The sequence below is a fragment of the Salvelinus fontinalis genome, chromosome 14 (genome assembly GCF_029448725.1).
Source record: "Salvelinus fontinalis isolate EN_2023a chromosome 14, ASM2944872v1, whole genome shotgun sequence".
NCBI lineage: Eukaryota > Metazoa > Chordata > Actinopteri > Salmoniformes > Salmonidae > Salvelinus > Salvelinus fontinalis.
The window spans coordinates 54,578,229-54,604,114 of NC_074678.1; the positions used below are offsets into that span (position 1 = coordinate 54,578,229).

At 41.4% G+C, this 25,886-nt stretch overlaps 2 protein-coding genes across 3 annotated transcripts in view; one reads left to right on the forward strand and one right to left on the reverse strand.

Annotated features, from left to right (window-relative positions):
* prkacba (protein kinase, cAMP-dependent, catalytic, beta a) overlaps nucleotides 1-24,445 on the forward strand; it is a 32,669-nt gene extending 8,224 nt beyond the window's left edge. Inside the window, exons 1-10 of one of the 2 annotated variants that reach the window (XM_055862305.1) lie at nucleotides 1,192-4,525; nucleotides 6,821-6,882; nucleotides 10,101-10,229; nucleotides 11,601-11,699; nucleotides 13,474-13,556; nucleotides 13,724-13,850; nucleotides 14,055-14,150; nucleotides 14,301-14,423; nucleotides 14,727-14,891; nucleotides 15,226-24,445. In XM_055862305.1, the coding sequence (XP_055718280.1) occupies nucleotides 4,375-4,525; nucleotides 6,821-6,882; nucleotides 10,101-10,229; nucleotides 11,601-11,699; nucleotides 13,474-13,556; nucleotides 13,724-13,850; nucleotides 14,055-14,150; nucleotides 14,301-14,423; nucleotides 14,727-14,891; nucleotides 15,226-15,351 (1,161 nt within the window). In that variant the 5' untranslated portion in view covers nucleotides 1,192-4,374 and the 3' untranslated portion in view covers nucleotides 15,352-24,445. Of the gene's footprint in view, nucleotides 1-1,191; nucleotides 4,526-6,820; nucleotides 6,883-10,100; nucleotides 10,230-11,600; nucleotides 11,700-13,473; nucleotides 13,557-13,723; nucleotides 13,851-14,054; nucleotides 14,151-14,300; nucleotides 14,424-14,726; nucleotides 14,892-15,225 lie in introns of those variants that run through there. The other variant, XM_055862306.1, reaches the window with a different exon arrangement.
* ttll7 (tubulin tyrosine ligase-like family, member 7) overlaps nucleotides 1-25,886 on the reverse strand; it is a 190,212-nt gene that overhangs the window by 155,796 nt on the left and 8,530 nt on the right. The gene's annotated exons all lie outside the window — the stretch shown is intronic.

Here is a 25,886-nt window from a genome sequence, read left to right on the forward strand (position 1 = left end):
TGCAATTTAAGTTGGGTCAGTCTGAACATCTCAACATTAGTTTAGCGTTGATAGCTTTATTGTTACTCGTTTCAGAAAACGAGGCTTATGTCGCACGTTACTACTTTACAGGAGAGCCATTTGAACTTTTGGCAGAAATGCCTTCTGGAACATGTGAACTTTCATGTGTGACAATAACAAACTTTTATTCCATATGTAGATACGAATACAATTGTTAAATTACGAGCCTAGTTGGTTGATCCATGGAAAAAGACAGCAACCGTCCCGCTAGCCATGATTGGCTGAGATAATGTGTGCCCGAGAGTTGAGTTCGGATTGGTCTGCCATGTAGCACGCTTCTGTCTATAATATGAGTTGGTCAGTATGTGTAGGTAATCCTTTCTAACGCTTCTTTTTTGAAAGATATCACGTAGTAGAACTGCATAAGTGTTGCTCTCCACTTTCTGGAGGACCGAGTTTTGAAATCAGTGGAATTAGAGTATGATAGCGAAGGAGATGGAGAAAATACTGCCGTTTGATTGCAACTATCCAGACTGAGTCGAAAAGAGAACCCAAAAGGCTCCGGATTACATCTTCAAATTAAGGGCATCCGTGACAGAGAGGGAGAAGCGTCCATCCATGTAAATGGGTACGAGTCGAGCTAGCTACATTTTCAGATATTACACGTTTTTAATTTTGTAAAAGTAATTTTCGTTTCAAGTTAGTGTACTGTTAGTTAGCTTGTAAACGTTAAGTGTATGATCTGTGTAGTAATATTATTCGCATCTCAGAGCCATTTGCATTGCTAGTTATAGCCTAATGTTAGCTAGCTAGCAGTTAGCTACCTGCAGATTCATGCAGGGTAGTAACGTTATGAGTTGGGATTATGGTTCATTGTTTAGCTAGCTAGTTACATGTATAAACAAAAGACTCCACTATGCAAGTAACAATTTCAATAGAATGGTTGTCACTGTCGATAGATTTAGCTGGTAAATTTGCTCTGGCTATCTACTCTGATTTCAGAGCACTCCCGTCCTAGTGTGCAAGAGTGCAGAATAACTGACACATTTATGAACGCTCAACACCCGTTGTGTATGGCCAGTGTCAGTAAGCATTGGCAACAAAAGCGTAATTCAATTGTTGCCAGCAGCACAGTTACAGTGGCCAACGCTCTGGATAATATAAAAACAGCCAACCTCTGCTAGGTTGAGTAAAATGGTCAGAGTGAGCTGTTCTCTCATTTGTGTCTGGAAGTAGCTCGCAAGCTAGCCAACATTATCCAGTTAGCTTGGGTGCTTGACTGCTGCTGTTAGGCCAGAACGCTCGGATCAACCCTACTCCTCGGACAGAGTGTCCTGTGTGCTCTCCGAGAGCAAAACGCTCTTGAGTTCACGAACGCCCACAGCACACTCTGGCACTCCAGATTTTAAATTTAACAACACGCCCGTAGTGTAAACCAGCCTTTAGTCTTGAAATCTGTGGTTGTTTAGTACATAGCCTCACATGTGAATCCTTAAAGAGATGGGTGGAGCTAAGGCTTAAGAGGGTGTGAACGATGCTGAATAGGTGTTGACAAAGATGAGCTCTTCAGTAAGTACCAAAATATTCAAGGCGCGTTTTCTCAAAATTGAGGTTACAAGTATATCAACATTCAAAGCAGAATAACTTTCCCATTGTTCCTCAACTGTAGTGTATGATATAACATGTTCTACCTCTGAGTTTATCCAATGTAGAAAACACCATTTCCAATGTTGCTACATAAGACCTGATGGTCACAAATGGTGTAGGAGATACTCGCCCAAATGTTCAAAGTCTATGGCATTTTTATTGCCATTTGAATTGCATTGGGAGCTCATTTTAATGTTTAAGTACAAAAAGTATAAATGCTATCAAAAACATTTTCTCAAGCAATCTAAGTCTGGGCAGTCAGCTTATTTGGAAGTTTGTTTTGTGTTAACTTAAGTCGTTTAAGCGTTGGCGCAAGCGGAATAAGTCAAATAATACGAGTGTGTAAGAAATCCGGAGTTGTGCATGGTTGGCATTGTGGTGTTTTAGGCTAGTCTAAGTAGGATAATTGTGTTGTCCCTCAACAAGATCAATAGGGGAGCTTTTTGAGCTGCGTGTCTCATGTCTTCACTGTTCTTTCATGCACGATGATGCCCCTGGCCTCCACTGCCGATCAGCTACTCCTATTTGTTCTTGTGGATTCATATTAAAAATTGATGTAACTTTGAATGCTTTTGTGTGGCATGATTGCTACTTAGCCTGTTGCAGATCTGGGCAAAATCCACCTACCACTATTGTCTCTATGAATGTTGGATAGAGGGCAGAATAGACAGTCTGGTAGACTGTAAGGACTGTTTATAAGGATGATGCAACGTGGAGTGCCTGGACACAGCCTTTAGCCCTGGTATATTGGCAATATACCACAAACCCCTGAGGTTCCTTATTGCTATTATGAAACTGGTTACCAACGTAATTTGAGCAGTAAAAATAAATGTTTCGTCATTCTGGTGGTATACGGTCTGATATACCACAGTTGTCAGCCAATCAGCATTCAGGGCTCGAACCACCCAATTTATAGAAAAGGTTAATGTGGGGAAAAGCGTAGTGCATAAAGGGACAACCCTCTCCTAGTTTGAACCAAATTTTGATCTGGACCCGGTTGCATAAAACATTGTACGTGTTTCTGTTAAGAGGCAGCTGGTTGATGTTTTCCTTATGTAACCAGAGCAGATGAAAGCAACATTCACCTCCACAAATGCTGTTTACATTGATATCCATACTGAATGAAGCACTTAAGGGACCTCATTGGCACCCTTAATTTTTTAACTTAATTTAAGGGGGAAATTAACCTTACATGTTTTGTGCAACTGACTTAAAGTTAAGGAAACTTTAAGGGAAAGATGAGGGGGAAATTAACTTTAGGTGTTTTGTCAAATTGGGCCCTGGCCCTTAAGACACCATGGAGCTGGCACAAGATTTGTCAGAAAATGTACCTCAATGAAGGGATTGGATATGCCACTGTACTCCATTACCCATATATCGCGCCGGGTCCACGGTGTCTTAACGTACCCATGATTGCGTTCCGACCCCAGTGCAGCTCAGTGTAAACAAGCGTAACGGTAGGGTTTGAATCTGCCCAAAAGCGTAGGGACGTACGGCTCTGTGTTCTGTAAGTGCCGGTCACTGGTCAAGTAGCCTGTAAGACTAATTTTCAGCCGGCAACTTTTTCCACAGTCAAACTGTGTTCCTTCCTAGTGCAGCCTGAGTGCCATAGATAAAAACTGGGCACAGCTTCGTCACTGTCATGGTTTCACCATTACTTTACTGAAAACCGTGTGTCTCTAGCCCAAATGGTTCAAAAGGTATGAATGTGCCCACATGGCGGTACGCGCGAATGTTCCAAAATGTAATTTGTGGGAAAGTGCCATTCTAAAATGCACCTGCAATTGGTTTCATGGACAAAGATGGAAATATCTGTTACAAATTTAGAAAGAGGGGAGATCTAAAGATGCAAAAAACTATCATTGCTTGGTTATATGACTAGGATATTGCCTTTGACTGCTTGACAATAAAAGAAAGTTGATTTTGAAAACCAAGTTCCACACAAAGCGTTATGACTGGGGGACAGTGCCAAGCGTGTGGAAATATGTCATCAAGGGAAAGGGTGGCTACTTTTGAAGAATCTAAATATATTTTAGATTTTAGATTTTTAACACTTTTGGTTACTACATGATTCCAAGTGTGTTATTTCATAGTTTTGATGTCTTCACTATTATTCCACAATGTAGAATATATAAAAAATTAAGAAAAACCCCGGAATGAATAGGTGTGTCCAAGCTTTTGACTGGTACTGTATATTTTTTTCTACATATTCTACAGGTGCCAGATTTATTATTTGTCCATTCTACAATGTAATCTAATAAAAATAAGGTCATCAAGTTGTAGTGATGGGCATGCAACAGACTATAAAACTCTGGAGAACTTTTATGCATTACCACTAGAGAGCAATATCACCTTTGTTAGAATAGCCTATATCATAGACCTAGATCTGTTGTTTACAAAATATTGAACGTTCTTGAACACAGTACATTGTTTTGCGATGCAATGTTTTTGTACGTAAAAAAAAAAAAAAAAGCATTAGTGCTGTTAATGTCTAGTATGAAAGTGAAAATAGTTTAGACGGTGGTCTTTTACAAGAACAGAAGTACACTTGAACAGGAAGCCCATACCATTTTAGTATGTGGTTAGCCAAGCATCGCAGTTTGCAATTCATCACAAACAGGAAGTGTATATCACTCTGTATGGCCTCCAGTTGAAAAACGGTTTGGTTACCTTTTTAGCTGTAAGTTTGATCTAGTTGCGAAGGGAAAAACGCCATTTCAATTCTAAATGGCCCAGGGAAAGGATCATTCCTTCCTAAAGCTGGACGACCTTGCCAGCCGATTCTTCAACAGGTATCGCAAAGGCAACCAAGAGCAAAAAGCCCAGGAGAGTGAGGGGCCTCATGTCTCAGAGTTCACCATCATTTGGGATAAGTTGAGTAAGTTACTGTGTGCTCTTCATGCTGTAGCTATCGAAATAGGCAGGTGTGATTTAAGTGGGTCTAATTATTAGACAAGCTCAAACTCGCAACTTGTGTAACTGCATTTATTTGAAAATTACTGATGTCGACAAAACCCTAACCAGTAAATATTAAGTTTCTAGTGAATACACCCCTGGTATCTCTGGCTACATGGACACAGAAACACTTGACTTCTTGGTGCTTTTTCTAAATCTGTCTATACCCTTTAACTGAGCCTTGTGTTTCATTCAAACTTGTCAGGGCTGATAATTAAACAAAGGTGAGACCAGACTGGTGGTTTAGGCTAAACTAAAGGGACACAGGGTCTGAGAAACCAAGAGCTGAATCTTAAAACACACTAAAGTTTTAACAGAAGCAAATGGTATGAAACCAGGAGGGACCTACTTTTTTTTCTTGTCGTATGACAACCATGGAATTTTCTTGATTCCTCAATGTTACTAACTATAGAAGTGTTCGGTTGAGCTTCACCGTGGATCTAAAATGGCATAGAGAGTTAGGCTAGGTCTTACATGAAGTCAGTCCCATAAAACACTACCTAATGCTACGTGCCCTGGAATCCAGTGCCCAAAGTCAGGAGGTTATTAGATAATATTAGATAGTTATTAGTTAAATTCACCAGGAAAAAAACACACCAGTAACTAGGTCTATGCAACTATTTGTTCTTCTTAAAACCTTCTTTGTAACTTCGAAAGATGCATCGTACACAAACTGCACTGTCATCAACAACGTGTAATGTATATTGTAAATGCGCAGCAACATTGTTGCAGTCAGTCTCTGTTGCCTCGTCTGAATGAGATCTCTCTGTCCAGTCATTTTCCTTCCTTTTTGCCACTTCTTGGTCGGGGAGGGTGGATGGTTTGCATTCTATTCTGAAATTTAAAAAAAATATATATATATTTTTTCCCCTCTTTCTAATGATCGGGCCTTAACAGTCCTATGTTACGTTCAATGTCAGTTAGAGGGGTCAGTGAGCTTTCGAACAGCTAGTGAGAGACGTCGTCTCCCTTACCAGTTAGGCCTACTATCGTGTCAGACATGAGAGGCCCATGGAAATAGACGCCCCTATTATCTTGTAGTTGCAGCAGTGAGCTACAACTCCTGCTACAGACAGACAGGAAGTTCTCCAGCGACCAACGACTTGGCTTAGGCTGCATGCAGAAACCCTGTCAGCTCAACAGCTAGCTCAGTCTTAACGTATAGCCTTTTAGAGACATCAATGAGATTTAGACAACTCTGATATGTAGACATAGTTGGGCTCAAATCCAGTCAAGTTAGGGAATGAAATGAAGTTTCATTCATGTATTGAGAGTAGATTTTGTGAAGATTGTGGACTTTTAATTAATGAATTAAATCCACGTTTATTTATTAAACTGAGATTCCCCCCCAACTTCAGTTGTTTCAGGCTAATCCATTGGAGTTAGGCTATTTGAAATTGCACAGTCTTATGTTGTCTTCTCCAATGTCATTTTGTTGTTACATCTAACCCACTTAAGTATCTAGCTAATGTTCTTGTTTTTACATGAAACATTTCTTCCCTCTTTCTCCTCTTCGTCATTTCCATCCATGTGGGTGAATGTTCCTGAAAAACCCTTGGTGAACTAGAGACTTTTGGTATGCGCATTCTCTTCCATAAGCTGTCCTAAGTCACAGAGAGAGCAGACAGCCAATAGCCTAGATATCACCCAACAAATAGGCTAGGACTACAATCTGGCTGCTGCTAAAACAGTCGAAAATATTGCAAATAGTTAGCATTTGTGGCTTTTCTTCAATAGTAATAACATCATGACTAACTCATGGATTTAGCCAATTACTTTGTCATTCCTCTGTGACTATGGACTGCTCATGTCTGCTGTGGTTTCCGCAAAGCACTTCCTATGCCTGCACTGTAGTTAGTTTGCTGTGGCTTTTAAAACTTTTGAATTTTTTAATTGTATTTTTCTTGAATAGTGTTAACCCTCTGAAATTAATGCGCTGTTGTTTCTCTTTGAATTGGCTATCTATAAAGCCTGTGAGTGCTCTTTGCATCTCTTCGTTGTAAATTGCTAACTAATAAAGATGTTAAGTACAGTACCTCTCTACCTGGTACTTGACTTTGGCCTGACCTTACTATCGGTTTATGGAGTTTGTGATCCCCTGAACATGTTGACTGTTAGCTACCCAGCAACTCTGATCTAAGTAGAAAGACAATAGGTCTATAGACCTGTCTAACCTGTGTTTATTCTGTGCTAATTGTCTTCTTTCTTCACCTTTCAGTGAAAGAGTTCTTAGCCAAAGCCAAAGAAGATTTTTTACGAAAATGGGAGTGCCCACCACAGGTAAGAGATCAATAACAAAATACGTATTTCCCATAAGTAACTAAATACTACACTGAACAAAAATATAAAACGCAACATGCAACAACATCAAAGATTTTATGGAGTTACACTTCATATAAGGAAATCAGTCAATTTAAATAAATTAGGCCCTAATCTATGGATTTTTACATGACTGGGAATACAGATATGCATCTGTTGTTCAGATACCTTAAAAAAGAAAGTAGGGGCGTGGATCATAAATCCAGTCAAGATCAGGTGTGACCTCCATTTGCATCATGCAGCGTGACACATCTCCTTCGCATATGGCTGTTGATTGTGGCCTGTGAAATGTTGTCCCATTCCGCTTCAATGGCTGTGTGAAGTTGCTGGATATTGGCGGGAACTGGAACACGTCGATCCAGAGCATCCCATAAGGTCTCAAAGGGTAACATGTCTGGTGAGAATGCACGCCGTGGAAGAACTGGGACATGTTCAGCTTCCAGGAATTGTGAACAGATCCTTGCGACATGGAGTCGTGCGTTATCATGCTGAAACGTGAGGTGATGGCAGCGGATGAATGGCATGACAATGGGTCTCAGGATCTCGTCACGGTATCTCTGTCCATTCAAATTGGCGTCGATAAAATGCAATTGGGTTTGTTTTCCGTAGCTTATGCCTGGCCATACCGTAACTCCACCGCCACCATGGGTCACTCTGTTCACAATGTTAACATCAGCCAAACTGCGGTCAGGTTAAGACCTGGTAAGGACACAAAGGGCTTCCCTGAGAATGTTTCTAAATCAAAATAAGCCCGCCTCCCGTGATCCTCACAGCCTTCATTTTACCCAGCACTCTCTCCACCATTTGTTTTCTTCAAGATTGGCACTCTGCTCAGCTGCTCCTCATTAACAAACTGTACTCCTACTAGATACAAAGGGTCATTCTCATCACTGTACACTACTTTGCTCTGTTTTCCATTCTTTTGGACAATACTCCAATTCTGCTTGATTCTACCGCCATTGTATTCGGAATCCACTTCGTCATCCGCTTCTGCCATCTTTCGTTCCCAGCCAGAGGGAAGTCTAACATTCGCAACGGCACATACTTTTGAGGAGATAGGGAAACGGTGCCCACGTTACGTCAATGTGCGGTCCATTCTGGGCGATTTTGCGACAGAGCGCACTCCATGGAGTGAAACATTAGCACGAATCTCGTCAACAAGAAGTACAACAGAGATAATCAACTTGCTATCTGTTGTATCGTATAGCTTTGGAATCGTGGCATTACGTGCTTTTGAGGAAAATGGGCAGGTTTCTCGACATAAACACTGACTTTGAGAAAGGATTGTGTGACGATTAGCTTAGCAACTGCATGACAACGTGAAAGTGATTGGTCGACAGTCTGCTGGGTGGAGCGTCTGCTGGTCCTCCCTCATGACCCCACAACATGATGCTGCAACCCCCGTGCTTCCCGGTTGGGATGGTGTTCTTCGGCTTGCAAGCTTCCCCCTTTTTCCTCCAAACATAACGATGGTCATTATGGCCAAAGAGTTCTATTTTTGTTTCATCAGATCAGAGGACATTCTCCAAAAAGTACAATCTTTGTCCCCATGTGCAGTTGCAAACTGTAGTCTGGCTTTTTTTATGGCGGTTTTGGAGCAGTGGCTTCTTCCTTGCTGAGTGGCCTTTCCGGTTATGTCGATACAGGACTAGTTTTACTGTGGATATAGATACTTTTGTACCTGTTTCCTCAAGCATCTTCACAAGGTCCTTTTTCTGTTGTTCTGGGATTGATTTGCGCTTTTCGCACCTAAGTACATTCATCTCTAGGAGACAGAACGCGTCTTCTTCCTGAGCGGTATGACGGCTGCGTGGTCCCATGGTGTTTATACTTGCGTACTATTGTTTGTACAGATGAACATGGTACCTTCAGGTGTTTGGAAATTGCTCCCAAGGATGAACCAGACTTGTGGAGGTCTACAATTATTTTTCTGAATTCTTGGCTGATTTCTTTTGATTTTCCCATGATGGCAAGCAAAGAGGCACTGAGTTTGAAGGTAAGGCCTTGAAATACATCCACAGGTACACCTCCAATTGACTCAAATGATGTCAATTAGCCTATCAGAAGCTTCTAAAGCCATGACATAATTTTCTGGAATTTCCCAAGCTGTTTAAAGTCACAGTCAACTTAGTGTATGTAAACCTCTGACCCACTGGATATGTGATACAGTGAATTATAAGTAAAATAATCTTGTCTGTTAACAATTGTTGGAAAAATGACTTGTCAAGCACAAAGTAGATGTCCTAACCGACTTTCCAAACTATAGTTTGTTAACAAGAAATTTGTGGAGTGGTTGAAAAACTACTTTTAATGACTCCAACCTAAGTGTATATACACTTCCCACTTCAACTGTATCTCTGGCAACTGTACCATGTAATGCACCCTGGACTAAAGAGGCAGACAAATAGGAAAAATGTGCTAGACCCTCCGTTAAATGACACATTTCTCGAGGTAGGAATATCGCAAAAATATCTTCATTGGCTCATTCGAGAGAAGATATTCTCCCGAGTTATGACATCAGCCAGCATTCAAATCTGACATGTACGATAGACGTTTTCGCAATCTAAAAGTCGTATTCTTAACTTACACTGTTGTGAGAGCGACTTACTTACGTTGCTACGTAATACCGGCCGTATTTCTGCCTGCTTGAACACCAATAACTCACATAAACATGAAATGACCCAGCGAATCGATAGAACATCACTCAGAGATGCACAAAAACAATACAACATTAAAAATGGCGGAACCTTAACTTTAAGGATATAATTAGTGGCTAATTACAAAATACAATTACTAATACAAAATTGCAGTTACAGGTGTTTAAAAATTCAAAAATCTCTGGCCTTTGTACTCAGCAGCACCACCTTGTTAAAAAAATCTTTGGAAGAACCCTGAACATCACTTTCTAGAGTAGCTCAAACTGCGCATGCAATGTTCCAAAAATTCTTTCATGAAGCAAGATGGCAACACGCTAAAACGACACTTCATGATCTTCAAATGTGCCACTGAGACGTCACAAAGTAAACGATGGGGTGTCCACCCGTTCTTTGCAGAGATTGCATAGACAGTAAACGCTGCACAATTACCTTCATTAAAGTGTGCTGCCCTGTATTGAATTTCGGCTTTAATGTCGGCTCACTGTTTGCTGTCACATTTTAAGGATGTGTTTTCCTCCTCAGAGCACAACTGGACTGGATGACTTTGACAGGCTGAAGACTCTGGGCACGGGCTCGTTCGGTAGAGTTATGTTGGTGAAACATAAAGGAACAGAACAGTTCTTCGCCATGAAGATCCTGGACAAACAGAAAGTGGGTACCATGCATTAACATGCACTGGGTTGTGTTCATTAGGTTAGGCAACGGAAAAAGAAAATGAGTGTTCCTTATTGGGTAAGTCCAGGTAGTCCTTCCCTGTTTCAGTTTGCTTTCTTCCGTTTAGTCCCTAATGAACATGACCCTGTTTTGTTTTGAATGAAGTTGAACAAAACCTAGGCCGGTTAAATCACCTAGCACAGTAAAGTTGGCTGGTGTCAGAGAAAGCCTGACTTTATCTAGCATGGGTTTACACTAGTTCAAAAGGAAATGGAAATACTTCTTCTCAGGTACTGTAAGGCTTGGTTAACCACAAAATACATTGTATTTTTTTGCCTGACATTTTTAAAGTGAAACTTAATGAGACACAGTATGAGAGATCCTGTACCTTGTTATTGCACTGGTATATTTTTGGGGTTAACTTGATCCTACATCAATGCACATGATAGTCAGTACTAAACAGTTTTCACTGTTTCAGCTAAAATTAATGTGTTTGTACCTTTTTAATGTGTTTGCTAGGCCCAGTGAGAGCGGGGTAAAAAGTTAAATCGAATGGAAAAATGTAAACCAGTCATTGAGGCAACAATATTTTGTTAGCTACAAAGTAACTTTTTTGCCTCTCCCTTTTTTTCAGCTGACTACTTTGGGTCTGTTAACTTGAAGGGTATTTTATGAAATGTCAGTCCCATCCAGGTTTCAAACAGTGACTGATGTGCCTTTTGAACCTATGACCATTTGACATTTTGAAAATGACCTCTTGACAGTTTGGCTTTAAACCTACACTGTGGTATTTTTTACAACACAATGCTGTATTCTAAAGCTGTTAAAGATTAGCAATTGGACTGGCCTATGGGTATTTAATTGCCCTGATCATCGTAAATGGTGCTGCCTCGTGGTGACTAGATCGCATTGGCTGCCACCAAATGTAGTAAGGATGTTCCCTTGATATCGTCTCTTACATTGATATTTCGCTGCGTATCAAATGAACTAAAGTGGAAAGGCAAACACTTTGTTCTCTTTATTCTCGCGTGTAGATTTGTAAGCATCACAAGTTCCCACTACTAGCATCCTGATAACAAATATGCTACAGATGTGCAGTTGCATGTATAAAAAAAAAAAATATATATATATATATATATATATATATATATAGACTAAAGTACTACAAACATTGCCTATTGCCCAGGCACTCATTCCTTGATCTCCAAAGTTAGCCACCACCATAAATTATTCTTTGGGATGTGTTCACATATTCTTCATTAGTGGTACGCTCACATGCATTAGTTTTATCAGATGACTGGTGACTTTTCTCTGTACCATTGTGATCCTCTCCTCATCGGTATGCCTCCTCTCTCATTGCTCTCACAGGTGGTGAAGCTGAAGCAGATAGAACACACGCTAAACGAAAAGAGAATACTGCAGGCGGTGTCCTTCCCCTTTCTCGTGAGACTAGATTATTCCTTCAAGGTATGTCAGCAGCAAGTAGGATGTCCTAAAATGTGCACCATACAAATGGTGAAAAAGATAAGCAGTGTTATCCTGCTAATAGAGCTTGGATGATAAACCAAAAATGGCCTTCCTTGGTATGTCTGTGATTTTGCTACACAATGTTACTGTAAATCAGTGGTCTCAAAGAAAACCTGCAGATGCCCGGCCCTCCGTGGAATGATTTGGACACGTGCTGTAGATTGTTCTAAAACCGTTATTTGGTCAACAGTAATAGCCTTTGCATTATGTTGGTTCCTGTATTATTTTGGGTACTTTTTACCTCTTTTTCTCCCAAATTTCGTGACATCCAATTCGTAGTTAGTCTTGTCCCATCGCTGCAACTCCTGTACGGGAGAGGCGAAAGTCGAGAGCCATTCTTCCTCCGAAACACGACCCTGCCAAGCCGCACTGCTTCTTAACACACTGCTCGCTTAACCCGGATGCCAGCCGCACCAATGTGTCGGAGGAAACACTGTACAACTGGCGACCAAGACAGCTTGCAGACGCCCGGCCTGCCACATGGAGTCGCTAGAGCACGATGTGACATGGAAATCCTGGCCGGCCAAACCCTCCCCTAACCCGGACGACGCTGGGCCGATTGTGCGCCGCCTCATGGGTCTCCCGGTCACGGCCAGCTGTGACACAGCCTGGGATCGAACCCGGGAGAGTATGTTGATTCCTGCTATAAAGGTATCTGCTTGTCCCTGTTTTCCTGTCGGCTGCTGTGTTAGCGAGCCTCTCTCGCTCTCCACTGTGCGCCTGGAGGAGGGAGAGATGCATTCTGAGAAACACAAGCATATGACCGTTGTTCAAAATGCAATTTTCAGAGCAACTACTGTTACAGTTAGAGAGGAGAGTCACAGCTTTCTGTGAGTATATTTTATTTCTCACCTCTTAATATTGAAATCATGGCACCACTTTACAACTGGAGTAAGTTGTAGTATGGTTGGTTTTGATGCGCCCGCGGAGCGCGCCATTTGCAGTGAATAGGCCTACATCAAGTAGCCTAAGCCTAGCGCTGGAATTTTTTTGTAGGATAGATTAATCAATTAGCCTACATGGCTATATAGCAACAATATCATGTTTAGAGTTAGCTGTCTAGATAAGTGTTTTGAGTTCCCACTTCCTCAGGTGGTAAATAATATAGCCTATAGGCCAATATTCACAAAGAGCCAAAAATAAATCTGATAATAATGGATTCTATTTTAACCAGTTGCACAATCATGCTTTCCCTGGAAATGTTAGATAAAATGGCTTACTTTTTTAATCAAATCAATCAAATATTGTTGTATTTATTGTTATCCAGCAAAATAGTTACATTTATCACAATATGACTTTTTGTCCATCACGCTCAGCTCTAGCAACTCCCCCCAAAATAATTTATCATAAAAAAGTTGGTGACCAACTTTATTTTGGTATTTTTTTCAGAGGGGGGTTTACAGGTCCAAAAACAATCAAATAGATGCATACAAAGATAACCCTGACCCACCTCCTAAAAGAAAGCATTCCTCCCATCCCACCCAGCAACAGAGGTCGTTTATCTGTCAGTGCTGCGAAATTAGTGCTGCAGTAACATCTCTTCTTTGAACGGCTGATTATTTATAGAAAGACCTAATTTAATTCCAATATTTATTGTAATTTATCGCTCTACTTGCAAATATGTTGGAATAGTCCTTGTACATTTTGACCAATAATATCGTTTCAATTTCAACCCAAGGTAAGTGTGTGTGTTCCAACTTTATTTGAACCATAGGATAACTCCAACCTCTACATGGTGATGGAGTACGTTCCAGGAGGAGAAATGTTCTCGCATCTGAGACGCATCGGGAGGTTCAGGTGAATCGAAAAAGTTTTGACACCATGTTCATAGCCTGGTATGTCTGTATACTTGAGATACGAAATAATGGGCACAATCTATGAATTTTAAGGTATGGTGCTGTGTTGTCTTTTAGCTGAATTTTTTTCCAACCAAAAGTCAACTTAAACTTTTCTTCTGTCTTCAGTGAACATCACGCACGATTTTATGCAGCTCAGATAGTACTCACTTTCGAGTACCTCCACTCGCTAGACCTTATCTACAGAGACCTGAAGCCTGAAAACCTTCTCATTGATCACCAAGGGTACATCCAGGTACGGATGCAGCGATATCCAAACCAAAGCGTATCCACATTTGTTGTCTATGAACTCTCATCGAAGACTTCTGTCTTGAGATTGAATAGCAAATAATGAGAGGTTAGATGTCACATTACCGTTGACAGTGCTTGCAAATTTGCCCTAGGCAAATGTGGACTGCTATTATTACATGGTTCTAACGCACTTGTTGGTCCGTTTCAGGTCACAGACTTTGGCTTTGCCAAAAGAGTAAAAGGCAGGACCTGGACATTGTGTGGAACTCCTGAGTACCTTGCTCCAGAGATCATCCTCAGCAAGGTGGGCCATTGTGTCCAATATAGCGTGCTGTACATAGTGTGTGTGACTGTTTGCAACCTACCTGTAGATTTGACTTAATTGCCAGTGTTGTTTGCACAGTATGTGCAAAGAAAGTCGCTGAAGTTTGTATTCTCTGCTGTACTCTGCTAGGGCTACAACAAAGCTGTGGACTGGTGGGCACTGGGAGTCCTGATCTACGAGATGGCCGCCGGGTACCCGCCGTTCTTCGCTGATCAGCCAATCCAGATCTACGAGAAGATTGTGTCTGGCAAGGTATGCGGGAATTGATGTTATGTGAGTCTGGACTGACATGTTTACCGGACACCATGCGTTCTTGAACGTTATGCAAAACTAATGCATACGTATTAGTGTCCCACAAAACTTTCTTCACAGGGTGCCTATATATTTTGCTGCGGCCCCTACTGTCAAAAACGACAGAGCTATTAGCTTATATGGTGTCCCTTGATGTTCTGGTTATTTGCCAACGTTGCGGTGCGTGTTTCCATCGTCCCAGTGACTTTTATCCATATTTTATAAGCTCCACAGTTAAAGCCCAACTCCTCTCCTGTGTTCCAGGTACGATTCCCCTCCCACTTCAGCTCAGACTTGAAAGACCTGCTGAGGAACCTGCTCCAGGTGGACCTGACGAAGCGCTACGGCAACCTGAAGAATGGGGTGAACGACATCAAGAACCACAAGTGGTTCGCCACAACGGACTGGATCGCAATCTACGAGAGGAAGGTACGTCCCGATCGTTAGTTGTTTAAGTGTGAAATAACCACGGTTAGTTTGGAACAGTTAAAAAAACGGGTAACACATTATGTATCCCCAGAAAGATTCCAGGTGTAATTAAGTATGAACTTTACCGTCATAAAAACACTGCCAGATATAACACATTTGCACTATAAAGGCTTTGCAAGGCTTGTAGGCAAGGATGTTGGGAATTCAGTGCTTTCCCCTCTAACCCTCATCACCAAAATAGATTGATTGCCTTTGCCACATAAACAATGTGTAGCTGTTGTGATTGTATTGTGGTCTTTAGAGCCACTCCCACACTTGTCTTGTTGCCTTTCAGGTGGAAGCTCCCTTCATACCAAAGTGCAGAGGACCAGGAGACACAAGCAACTTTGACGACTACGAAGAGGAGGATGTCCGTGTGTCCGACACAGAAAAGTGTGCGAAGGAGTTTTCCGAATTCTAGCAAGGGGAGGCAGGTGTTCCATCTGGCTGTTGAGGGTTGGAGCTGAGACATGACGCGTTCAAAACAATTGCTTAGTTCCTTCATTCCACAAGGTTGAATGAGGTCCTTCTTGCCATGATCCTCCTCGCGTGCAGTTAGCACTAAACGTATACACAGGCACATTATGCAGACACCCCTCGTGCTGCGACACAAAAATACTAGGTAGGCCACGTTTTTGTCTTTTGTTTCCTGTTTTGTTTTTAAAACATTTGTTGCTTTAAAGAACCCCCCACCCCCCTTCCCTCCATTTTAAACCAAGGGATTATTTGCAAAGCAAGACACAAACCAATGAAATGGCCATTTTACAGTGGCACAAAGAGTTACTGACTATAGTAGGTGGTATTACACATTTTTGTGATTTTTAAGTTGCTCCTAGTTCTAGTTCTTGCTAGTGACTCTTGCCAGTTCTTGTGTGTTAGGCCTACACGTCAGTGTTTGTTTTAGGTTTAATTAAACGTTCTTGGCCCAGTCTATAATCCTAAACATTTTGCTGTCCTTAAGAAGTAGACTGTGTCTTTCTGCATAATATAAATATACAGTATCTTTTTTACAAAGAAATGGATGTCAGAAAAGGAAAATACTCATTACAATATCACAGTCACATGGGCATGCAGTCCTTGATGAGGGGTACAGTAGTAGCAAAGCAAACCTAATTACAAAGCAAACACCTGTGATATGTTTCATTTATCATTTGTAGCAATGTTTTACTTGTTAGGTCATGGGGCATTTTATTTAATTTTTTTTAACCTCCGTGTAGGTATTGTATTCAAATTAAGATGACGTGAAATTATATATTTTAAGGAACAACAACGCCAAGAGGGGTAGGAAACGTATGGGCTTTAACTACACTGAACAAAAATATAAACGAAACATGCAACCATTTCAAAGATTTTACTAAGTTACAGTTCATATAAGGAAATCAGTATAAAATAAATTCATTAGGCACTAATCTATTGATTGCACATGACTGGGAATACAGGTTTGCATCTGTTGGTCACAGATACCTTAAAGTAGTGGTGTGGATCTGGTGTGACCACCATTTGACTTCGCGTTGAGTTGGTTGTGGCCTGTGGAATTTGTCCCACTCCTCTTCAATGGCTGTGCAAAGTTGATGGATATTGGCAGGAACTGGAACACGCTCTCGTACACATCGATCCAGTGCATCCCAGACATGCTCAACGAGTGACATGTCTGGTGAGTATGCAGGCCATGGAAGAACTGGGACATTTCAAGCTTCCGGGAATTGTGTACAGATCCTTGTGACATGGGGTCACATGAGGTGATGGCGGCAGATGAATGGCACAATAATGGCTCTTGTCATGATATCTCTGCATTCAAATTGCCATCGATAAAATGTAATTGTGTTCGTTGTTCGTAGCTTATGCCTTCCCATACATAACCCCACCGCCAGCAAACCACTCGCCCACTCGACGCCATCTGCCCGGTATAGTTGAAACCTGGATTTAGCTGTGAAGAGCACACTTCTCCAGCGTGCCAGTGGCCATCTAAGGTGAGCATTTGACCACTGAAGTCGGTTACTGCAGTCAGGTCAAGACCCTGGTGAGGACGACGAGCATGCAGATGAGCTTCTCTAAAACGGTTTCTGACAGTTTGTGCATAAATTATTTGGGTGTGCAAACCCAGTTTCATCAGCTGTCTGGGTGGCTGGTCTCGGACAATCCCGCATGTGTAGAAGCCAGATGTGGACGTCCTGGGCTGGTGTGGTTACACGTGGTCTGCGGGTGTGAGGCCGGTTGGACGCACTGCCAAGTTCTATAAAACGACAGCTTATGGTAGGGAAATGAATATTCAATTCTCTGGCAACAACTCTGATGGACATTCCTACAGTCAGTATGCCAATTGCACGCTCCCTCAACTTGAGACATCAGTGGCATTGTGTTGTGTGACGAGTGGCCCTTTATTGTCTCCAGCACAAGGTGCACTTGTGTAATGATCATGCTGTTTAAATCAGTTTCTTGATATGCCACACCTGCCAGGTGTATGGAATATCTTGGCAAAGGAGAAATGCTCACTAAAAGGGATGTAAACAAATTTCTGCACACAATTTGAAATAAACTTTTTGTGGGTATGGAAAACTTCTGGGGACTTATTTCAGCACATTAAACATGTGACAAACACTTTTCATGTTACGTTTATCTTTTTGTTCAGTATAGAATTACTGTATACCACGGGTTCTCAAAGTGGGGTACTGCAGGGGGTCCGTAGCCAGGTTTTATACACATATACAGTACCAGTCAAAAGTTTGTAGACACCTACTCATTCAAGGGTTTTTCTTTATAATTACTATTTTCTACATTGTAGAATAACAGTGAAGACATCAAAACTATGGAATCATGTACAGTAGTAGCCAAAAAAAGTGTTAAACAAATATATTTTATATTTGAGGTTCTTCAATGTAGCCACCCTTTGCCTTGATGACAGCTTTGCACACTTGGCATTCTCTCAACCAGCTTCATGAGGAATGCTGTTCCAACAGTCTTGAAGGAGTTCCCATATATGCTGGGCTGCTTTTCCTTCCCTCTGCAGTCCAGCTGATCCCAAACCATCTCAATTGTGTTGAGGTCAGGTGATTGTGGAGGCCAGGTCATCTGATGCAGCACTCCATCACTCTCCTTCTTGGTCAAATAGCCCTTACACAGCCTGGAGGTGTTGGGTCATTGTCCTGTTGAAAACAAATGATAGTCCCACTAAGCGCAAATCAGATGGGATGGTGTTTCGCGGCAGAATGCAGTGGTAGCCATGCCTGTTAAGTTTGCCTTGAATTCTACATAAAACAGTGTCATCAGCAAAGCACCATCACACCTCCTCCATGCTTCACGGTGGGAACCACACATGCAGAGATCATCCATTCAACATCTCTGTGTCTCACAAGAATTTAACATTTGGACTCATCAGACCAAAGGACAGATTTCCACCGGTCTAATGTTCATTGCTCGTGTTTCTTGGCTCAAGCAAGTCTCTTATTGGTGTCCTTTAGTAGTGGTTTCTTTGCAGCAATTTGACCATGAAGGCCTGATTTCATGCAGTCTCAACTCAAATCAAATGTATTTATATAGCCCTTCTTACATCAGCTGATATCTCAAAGAGCTGTACAGAAACCCAGCCTAAAACCCCAAACAGCAAGCAATGCAGGTGTAGAAGCACGGTGGCTAGGAAAAACTCCCTAGAAAGGACAAAACCTAGAGGAACCAGGCTATGAGGGGTGGCCAGTCCTCTTCTGGCTGTGCCGGGTGGAGATTATAACAGAACATGACCAAGGCGCCAACCCAGACAGGAAGATCACGTCAGTGACTCAACCCACTCAAGTGACGCACCCCTCCTAGGGACAGCATGAACAGTTGATGTTGATGTGTCTGTTGAATTGTGAAGCATTTATTTGGGCTGCAATCTGAGGTAGAGTTAACTCTGGGTCTTCCTTTCCTGTGGCTGTACTCATGAGCCAATTTTATCATAGCACTTGATAAAACTGTCTGTTTTTGAAATGTTCCTCATTGACTTACTTTCATGTCTTTATAGTAATGGACTGTTGTTTCTCTTTGCTTATTTGAGCTGTTCTTGGACTTGGTCTTTTACCAAATATGTCTCTCATCTGTATACCACCCCTACCTTATCACAACACAACTGATAGGCTCAAACACATTAAGAAGGAAGGAAATTCCACAAATTAACTTTTAACAAGGCACACCTGTTAATGGAAATCCATTCCAGCTGACTATCTCATGAAGCTGGTGGAGAAAATGGCTAGATTGGGCAAAGCTGTCAAGGCAAAGGGTAACTACTTTGAAGAATCTCAAATATAAAATATATTTTGATGGAATCATGTAACCAAGAAGTGTTCAATGTGTGATATTTTATAGTTTTTGATGTCTTAAATAAGAAACCCTGGAATGAGTAAGTGTGTCAAAACTGTTGACTGGTAGTGTGTGGATATATATTTATCCACACACAGTGCATTTGGAAAGGATTCAAACCCCTTTACCTTTTCAACATTTTAACATTTTGTTACGTTACAGCCTTATTCTAAAATGTATTCAATTGTTTTTCCCTCATCAATCTACACACAATACCCCATAATGACAAAGCAAAAACAGGTTGACATTTGTGCAAATTTATTATATATAAAAAACTATCACATTTACATAATTATTCAGACCCTTTACTCAGTACTTTGTTGAATCACCTTTGGCAGCAATTACATCCTTGAGTCGTCTTGGGTGTGACGCCACAAGCTTGGCACACCTGTATTTGGGGCAGGGGAGCGTTGCTGCACAGCTACTTTCAGGTCTCTCCAGAGAAGTTCGATCAGGTTCAAGTCCAGGCTCAGCCTGGGCTACACAAGGACATTCAGAAGCTTGTCCCAAAGCCAATCCTGTGTTGTTTTGGCTGTGTGCTTAGGGTTGTAGACCTGTTGGAAGGTGAACCTTCGCCCCAGTCAGAGGTCCTGAGTGCTCTGGAGCTAGTTTTCATCAAGGATCAATGTACTTTGCTCCTTTCATCTTTCCCTCGATACTGACTAGTCTCCCAGTCCCTGCCACTGAAAAACATCCCAACAGTGTGATGCTGCCACCTCCGTGCCAGGTTTCCTCCAGACGTGATGCTTGGCATTCAGGCCAAGAAGATCCATCTTGGTTTCATCAGACCAGAGAATCTTGTTTCTCAAGGTCTGAGATTCCTTTAGGTGCCTTTTGGCAAACTCCAAGCTGGCTTTCGTGTCTTTTACTGAGGAGTGGCCTCCGTCTGGCCACTCTACCATAAAGGCCTGATTGGTTGAGTGCTGCAGAGATGGTTGCCCTTTTGGAAGGTTTTCCCATCTCCACAGAGGATCTCTGGAGCTCAGTCAGTGACCATCGGGTTCTTGTTCACCTCCTGGACCAAGGCTCTTCTCCCCCGATTGCTCAGTTTGGCCGGGCTGCCAGCTCTAGGAAAAGTCTTGGTGGTTCCAAACTTCTTCCATTTAAGAATGATGGAGGCCTCTGTGTTCTTGCGGACCTTCAATTTTTTGGTACCCTTCCCCAGATCTGTGCCTCGACACAATCCTGTCTCAGAGCTCTATGGACAATTCCTTCGACTTCATGGCTTGGTTTTTGCTCTGACATGCACTGTCAACTGTGGGACCTTATATAGACAGGTGTGTGCCTTTCCAAATCATGTCCAATCAATTGAATTTACCACAGGTGGACTCCCAAGTTTTGTAGAAACATCTGAAGGATGATCAATGGAAACAGGATGCACCTGTGCTCAATTTCGAGTCTCATAGCAAAGGGTCTGAATACTTAATTAAATACATTTGCTAAAATTTCTTAACCTGTTTTTATTTTAATTATGGGGTATTGTGTGTAGATTTATATTTTTATTTTTATTTAATACATTTTAGAATAAGGCTGTAACGTAACAATGTGGAAGAAGTAGTCTGAATACTTTCCGAATGCACTGTACACACTACATATCTGAAAGTATCTGGACATCCCAAATTAGAGCCACACAGTTGCTGACAGGTGTTTCAAAATCGAGCACACAGCCATACAATCTCCATAGACAAACATTGGCAGTCGAATTGCCCGTACTGAAGTGCTCAGTGACTTTTTAATATGGCACTGTCGTAGGATGCCACCTTTCTAAAAAGTCAGTTTTGTAAAATGTCTGCATTGCTGGAGCTGTCCCGGTCAACTGTAAATGCTGTGAAGTGGAAACGTCCTAGGAGCAACAACGGCTCATCCTCTGAAGTGATAGGCCACACAAGCTCACAGAACGGGACCACCAAGTGCTGAAGCGTGTAAAAATGGTCTGTCTCGGTTGCAACACTCACGACCTGGGTTTGGCAGATGCCAGGAGAACACTACCTGCCGAATGCATAGTGACAACTGTAAAGTTTGGTGGAAGAGCAATAATAGTCTGGGGCTGTTTTTCATGGTTCGGGCTAGACCCCTTATTTCCAGTAAAGCGAAATGCTTAATGCTACAGCATCAATTATATTCCAGACGATTCTATGCTTCCATCTTTGAGGCAACAGTTTGGGGAAGGCCCTTTCCTGTGTCTGCACGACAATGCCCCCGTGCACAAAGCAAGAGCCGTACAGAAATGGGTTGTCGAGATCAGTGTGGAAGAACTTGACTGGCCTGCACAGAGCCCTGACCTCAACTCCATTGAACACCTTTGAGATTAATTGGAATGCTGACTGCGAGCCAGGCCTAATCGCCCAACATTAGTTCCCTACCTTACTGATGCTCTTGTGGCTGAATGGAAGCAAGTCTCCGCAGCAATGTTCCAACATCTATTGGAAAGCCTTCCCAGAAGAGTGAAGGCTATTGTAGCAGCAAAGGGGGACCAACTCCATATTTAATATCTGTGGTTTTCAAATGAGATGTTCAAAGTTTTTTTGTACGTAAATGCAGTGTAATTTAAGCTTTAAAACTGCGACGTTTTCTCTCTGCCTCATGGCAAAATGTGTAGAATTGCAGAATATTAGATTTAAAGCTGCTACAACAAAAAATTGCTCTGCTCCATGACAAACTGTCTGGAATTGCAAGAAATTAGCCTAAACTGATCATTTTCTTTCCAATGCCAAGAGGCGGACCTTTTTAAATGTTAGTTCCCCGGGCTGAGACGGTTCGTCCAGCCATGCACTGCAGACGTCATTGAGCACGGTTACATGCACACAATGATCAGATTATTGTGGATAGTGAGGTTAATATAATAGTTTGTTTATAACGTTTACATGCTTTGCAAGACCGATTTTGCTGTTTACATGGACACATCTGGACTTTGAATAAATGCAGAAAATCGCCATTCACAAACGTTCTACCACACTTGACCATGCAAAGACAATTTGATTCTGAGTTCGGACATGTGTATGGTAAATTTGAATGTGAAAACTTTAAGATGCATGTTTTTCCCGAATTAACACGCGCATAAGAGGGAAGCTTACGCTACCCAGTACTTGCTCATGTCAGATCAAATACACCTCTGGAACGTCTATGAAGATGTTTAAATGTCCTAATTATTTGAATGATTGCTCTGAAAACCAGGTTTTATTCTGCGTGTGCTTACTTCGATTATGACCGTACACAGATAAGCAAAGTAAAGTGTTCATTTACATGACTAATGCCATACTCGGCCTTCTGTCATAAGCAGTTTAATTTCAAATGATTAGTGTGCATGTAAACATACTCCAAGTAAAACTCATTTTAGGCAATTTTTATCGCACTCAAGTTGTTCTGATTTATGAGGTCGATTTAATTTGCTGTCACAAAACGGGTCCCTGTACCCAAAAAGCTTGAGAATCCCTGCTCTATACAATAGGTCGTCTTTTTGGTAGCACATCCGAAAACTGCAGAAGCTTTTAGTTGTTTTGAATTGAAGGAAAAGGGAAAACTACATTTTGGTATTTGTTTCATTAGTCCATTGTTAATTCAGTCCCAAAATGTTTTCCATGTCAGCAGAAATATAGCCGGTATGATGCAAAGCGCAACATCATATGATGCAAAATGCAGCAGTATTTCTGTATTTTGAAAGTTACTTATTTTGAAAACTTCATTGCTGACATGCAAAACATTTTGGGACTATATTAACAATGGAGTAATGAAATGGAATTTTCCTTTAATACATTTTTTCCTTTAACTGTTCAAATGTAAATGGTTTAGTTGCTTTAATTTTGTCAGAGGTTACATAGCTGTGTCTGTGAAGCAGTGTTGGTTACATGGGCAGGTTCAGTCTCACCTTTTTGTTTGAAGTGATCCTTTAGCAAAGCACTCAGAAGACATTGTGTAACTGCCATTTTCTATTTTTATTCTTTTTTTACTCCTGCATGTCTGTTTCCATTTGTTACCTCCATACAACAGTGTACTTTTGCGACTCCCTTGTGTGGGTATTTGAAGATGTTGTATTCTCACAAACTAAAACATGATTTCACATGCAATTTTTTTTCTTGAGTTTCAGCTCCTTTTCATACGGCATTTTGTTCAGCTCATTTCAGAGGAACAATAGTTTTTTTTTATGTAGGCAATTTTTTTTATATATACGTATTAGAGATACATTTATTAGATATCTTTTTATGTTTAAACTTGCATAGTTCCCGGTATGTTTGAAGGTTCTGCCCGTTTTATTTACTGAAAAAAGCTACTTTGCAATCTTATGCCTTGTTAACATCCTGGGTATTAAGCATGTGTCAATCCAATCTCTATGAATGCGTTAATCCATTTTCCAAAACGGTATGGTAAATTTACAGCAACTTGTAAGTTTGAATGATGTGTGTAATGTCTGTTGCAAAGTTACTTGTAAATGAAGGCACTATTTCCTGAGCTACCAGACACTCCTTGCAGATGAAAATTGTTTCAATGTATAACTCATTTATAGTCACACGCATACCAGTATAGGCCATAATATGAAAAATCGCTGTATTTAGTTTTTGGGATATGTTGCACAATGTCATTTAGAAGGCCACTTTTTCCCACCCATATTTACCTGTTTGCTAGAGAAGTATAACATAATTTGCTGTATCAGATTTTATGGAACAAAAGATGTCACTGTAATACATTTATAATACATTTATTATATTTTGTATATAATTTGACTGAAAAGATGCTGTATGCAATAAATGCTGCAGTGACATTCATGGACAATAAGGTTTTAATAAAGGCTGGATGTCATGTTTTTTTGTTGTTGTTGAATATCACATTAACATTACTCTTACTGATATGCTTGGAAATAACATACATTATTATGTGAAATGTCTTTTGTTTTTTTTTGGTTTCACCTTGAAGTTGTGCACAATTTTGAGATTATTTTCTTGTTTAAATGTGAATCCAGATTTTATGCAAGTAATTCATGTTGTTTAAGGTTGTATAGATAATTCACAGGCTACCTGTTTTCTTCCAATCTTTCACCAAAAGTATGCTATAAGGAATTGTCCACTGATTTGATGTTTGTGGTGTATTTTCATGAAAATCCTGACATTTATGAACCTTTAATTTAAAAGTGTAAGTCATATGTGATTGTTACATTGTTTTTAACAAAAATATAAACGCCACATGTAAAATGTTGGTCCCAGGTTTCATGAACTGAAACAAAAGTATGTCACATACACACAAAGATTGTTTCTCTCATTTTGTGCACACATTTGTTTATATCCCTGTTAGTGAGCATTTCTCCTTTTCCAAAATAATCCATCCACCTGACAGGTGTGGCATTTCAAGAAGCTGATTAAACAGCATTACACAAGTGCACTTTGTGCTGGGGACAATAAAAGGCCACTCTAAAAATGTGCAGTTTAGTCACGCAACACAATGCCACAGATGTAACGTTTTGAGGGAGCCTGAAATTGGCATGCTGAATGCAGGAATGTCCACCAGAGCTATTACCAGATAATCTATGGTTCATTGCTCTACCATAAGCCCCTTCGAACATTTTAGAGAATTTGGCAGTATGTCCAACCGGCCTCACAACCACATGTAACCACGCCAACCCAGGACCTCCACATTCAGCTTCTTCACCTGTGGGATTGTCTGAGACCAGCTACCAGGACAGTTGGTGAAATTGTGGGTTTGCACAACCAAAGAATTTCTGCACAAACTGTCGGAAACAGTCTCAGGAAAGCTCATCTGCTTGCTCATTGTCCTCCTCAGGGTCTTGACCTGACTGCAGTTTGGCGTCGTTTTTTTAATTGAACCTTTATTTAACTAGGAAAGTCAGTTATGAACAAATTCTTATTTACAATGACGGCCTACCCCGTCCAAACCCTAACCCGGACGACGCTGGGCCAATTGTGCGCTGCCCTATAGGACTTCCAATCATGGCCGGCTGTGATACAGCCTGGAATCGAACCAGGGTCTGTGTAGTGACGCCTCTAGCACTGAGATGCAGTGCCTTAGACTGCTGCGCCACTCGTAATTGACTTCAGTGGGCAAAGGCTCACCTTCGATGGCTACTGGCACGCTGGAGAAGTGTGCTCTTCACTGATGAATCCTGGTTTCAACTGTACCAGGCAGATGGCGTGTATGGTGTAGTGTGGGCGAGCGGTTTGCTGATGTCAACGTTGTGAACAGAGTGCCCCATGGTGGGGTTATGTTATGGGCAGGCATAAGTTAAGGATAATGAACACCATTGCATTTTATTGATGGCAATTTTAATACACAGAGATCCTGAGACCCGTTGTCGTGCCTTTCATCCGCCGCCATCACATGTTTCAGCATGATAATGCACAGCCCCATGTCACAAGGATCTGTACACAGTTCCTGGAAGCTGAAAATGTCCCAGTTCTTTCATGGTCTGCATACTCACCAGACATGTCAGCCATTAAGCATGTTTGCGATGCTCTGGGTCGACGTGTACGACAGAGTTTTCCAGTTCCTGCCAATATCCAGCAACTTCGTACAGCCATTGAAGAGGTGTGGGACAACATTCCACAGGCCACAACCAACAGCCTGATCAACTCTATGCGAAGGAGTGTCTGTTGCACCTCATGAGGCAAATGGTGGTCA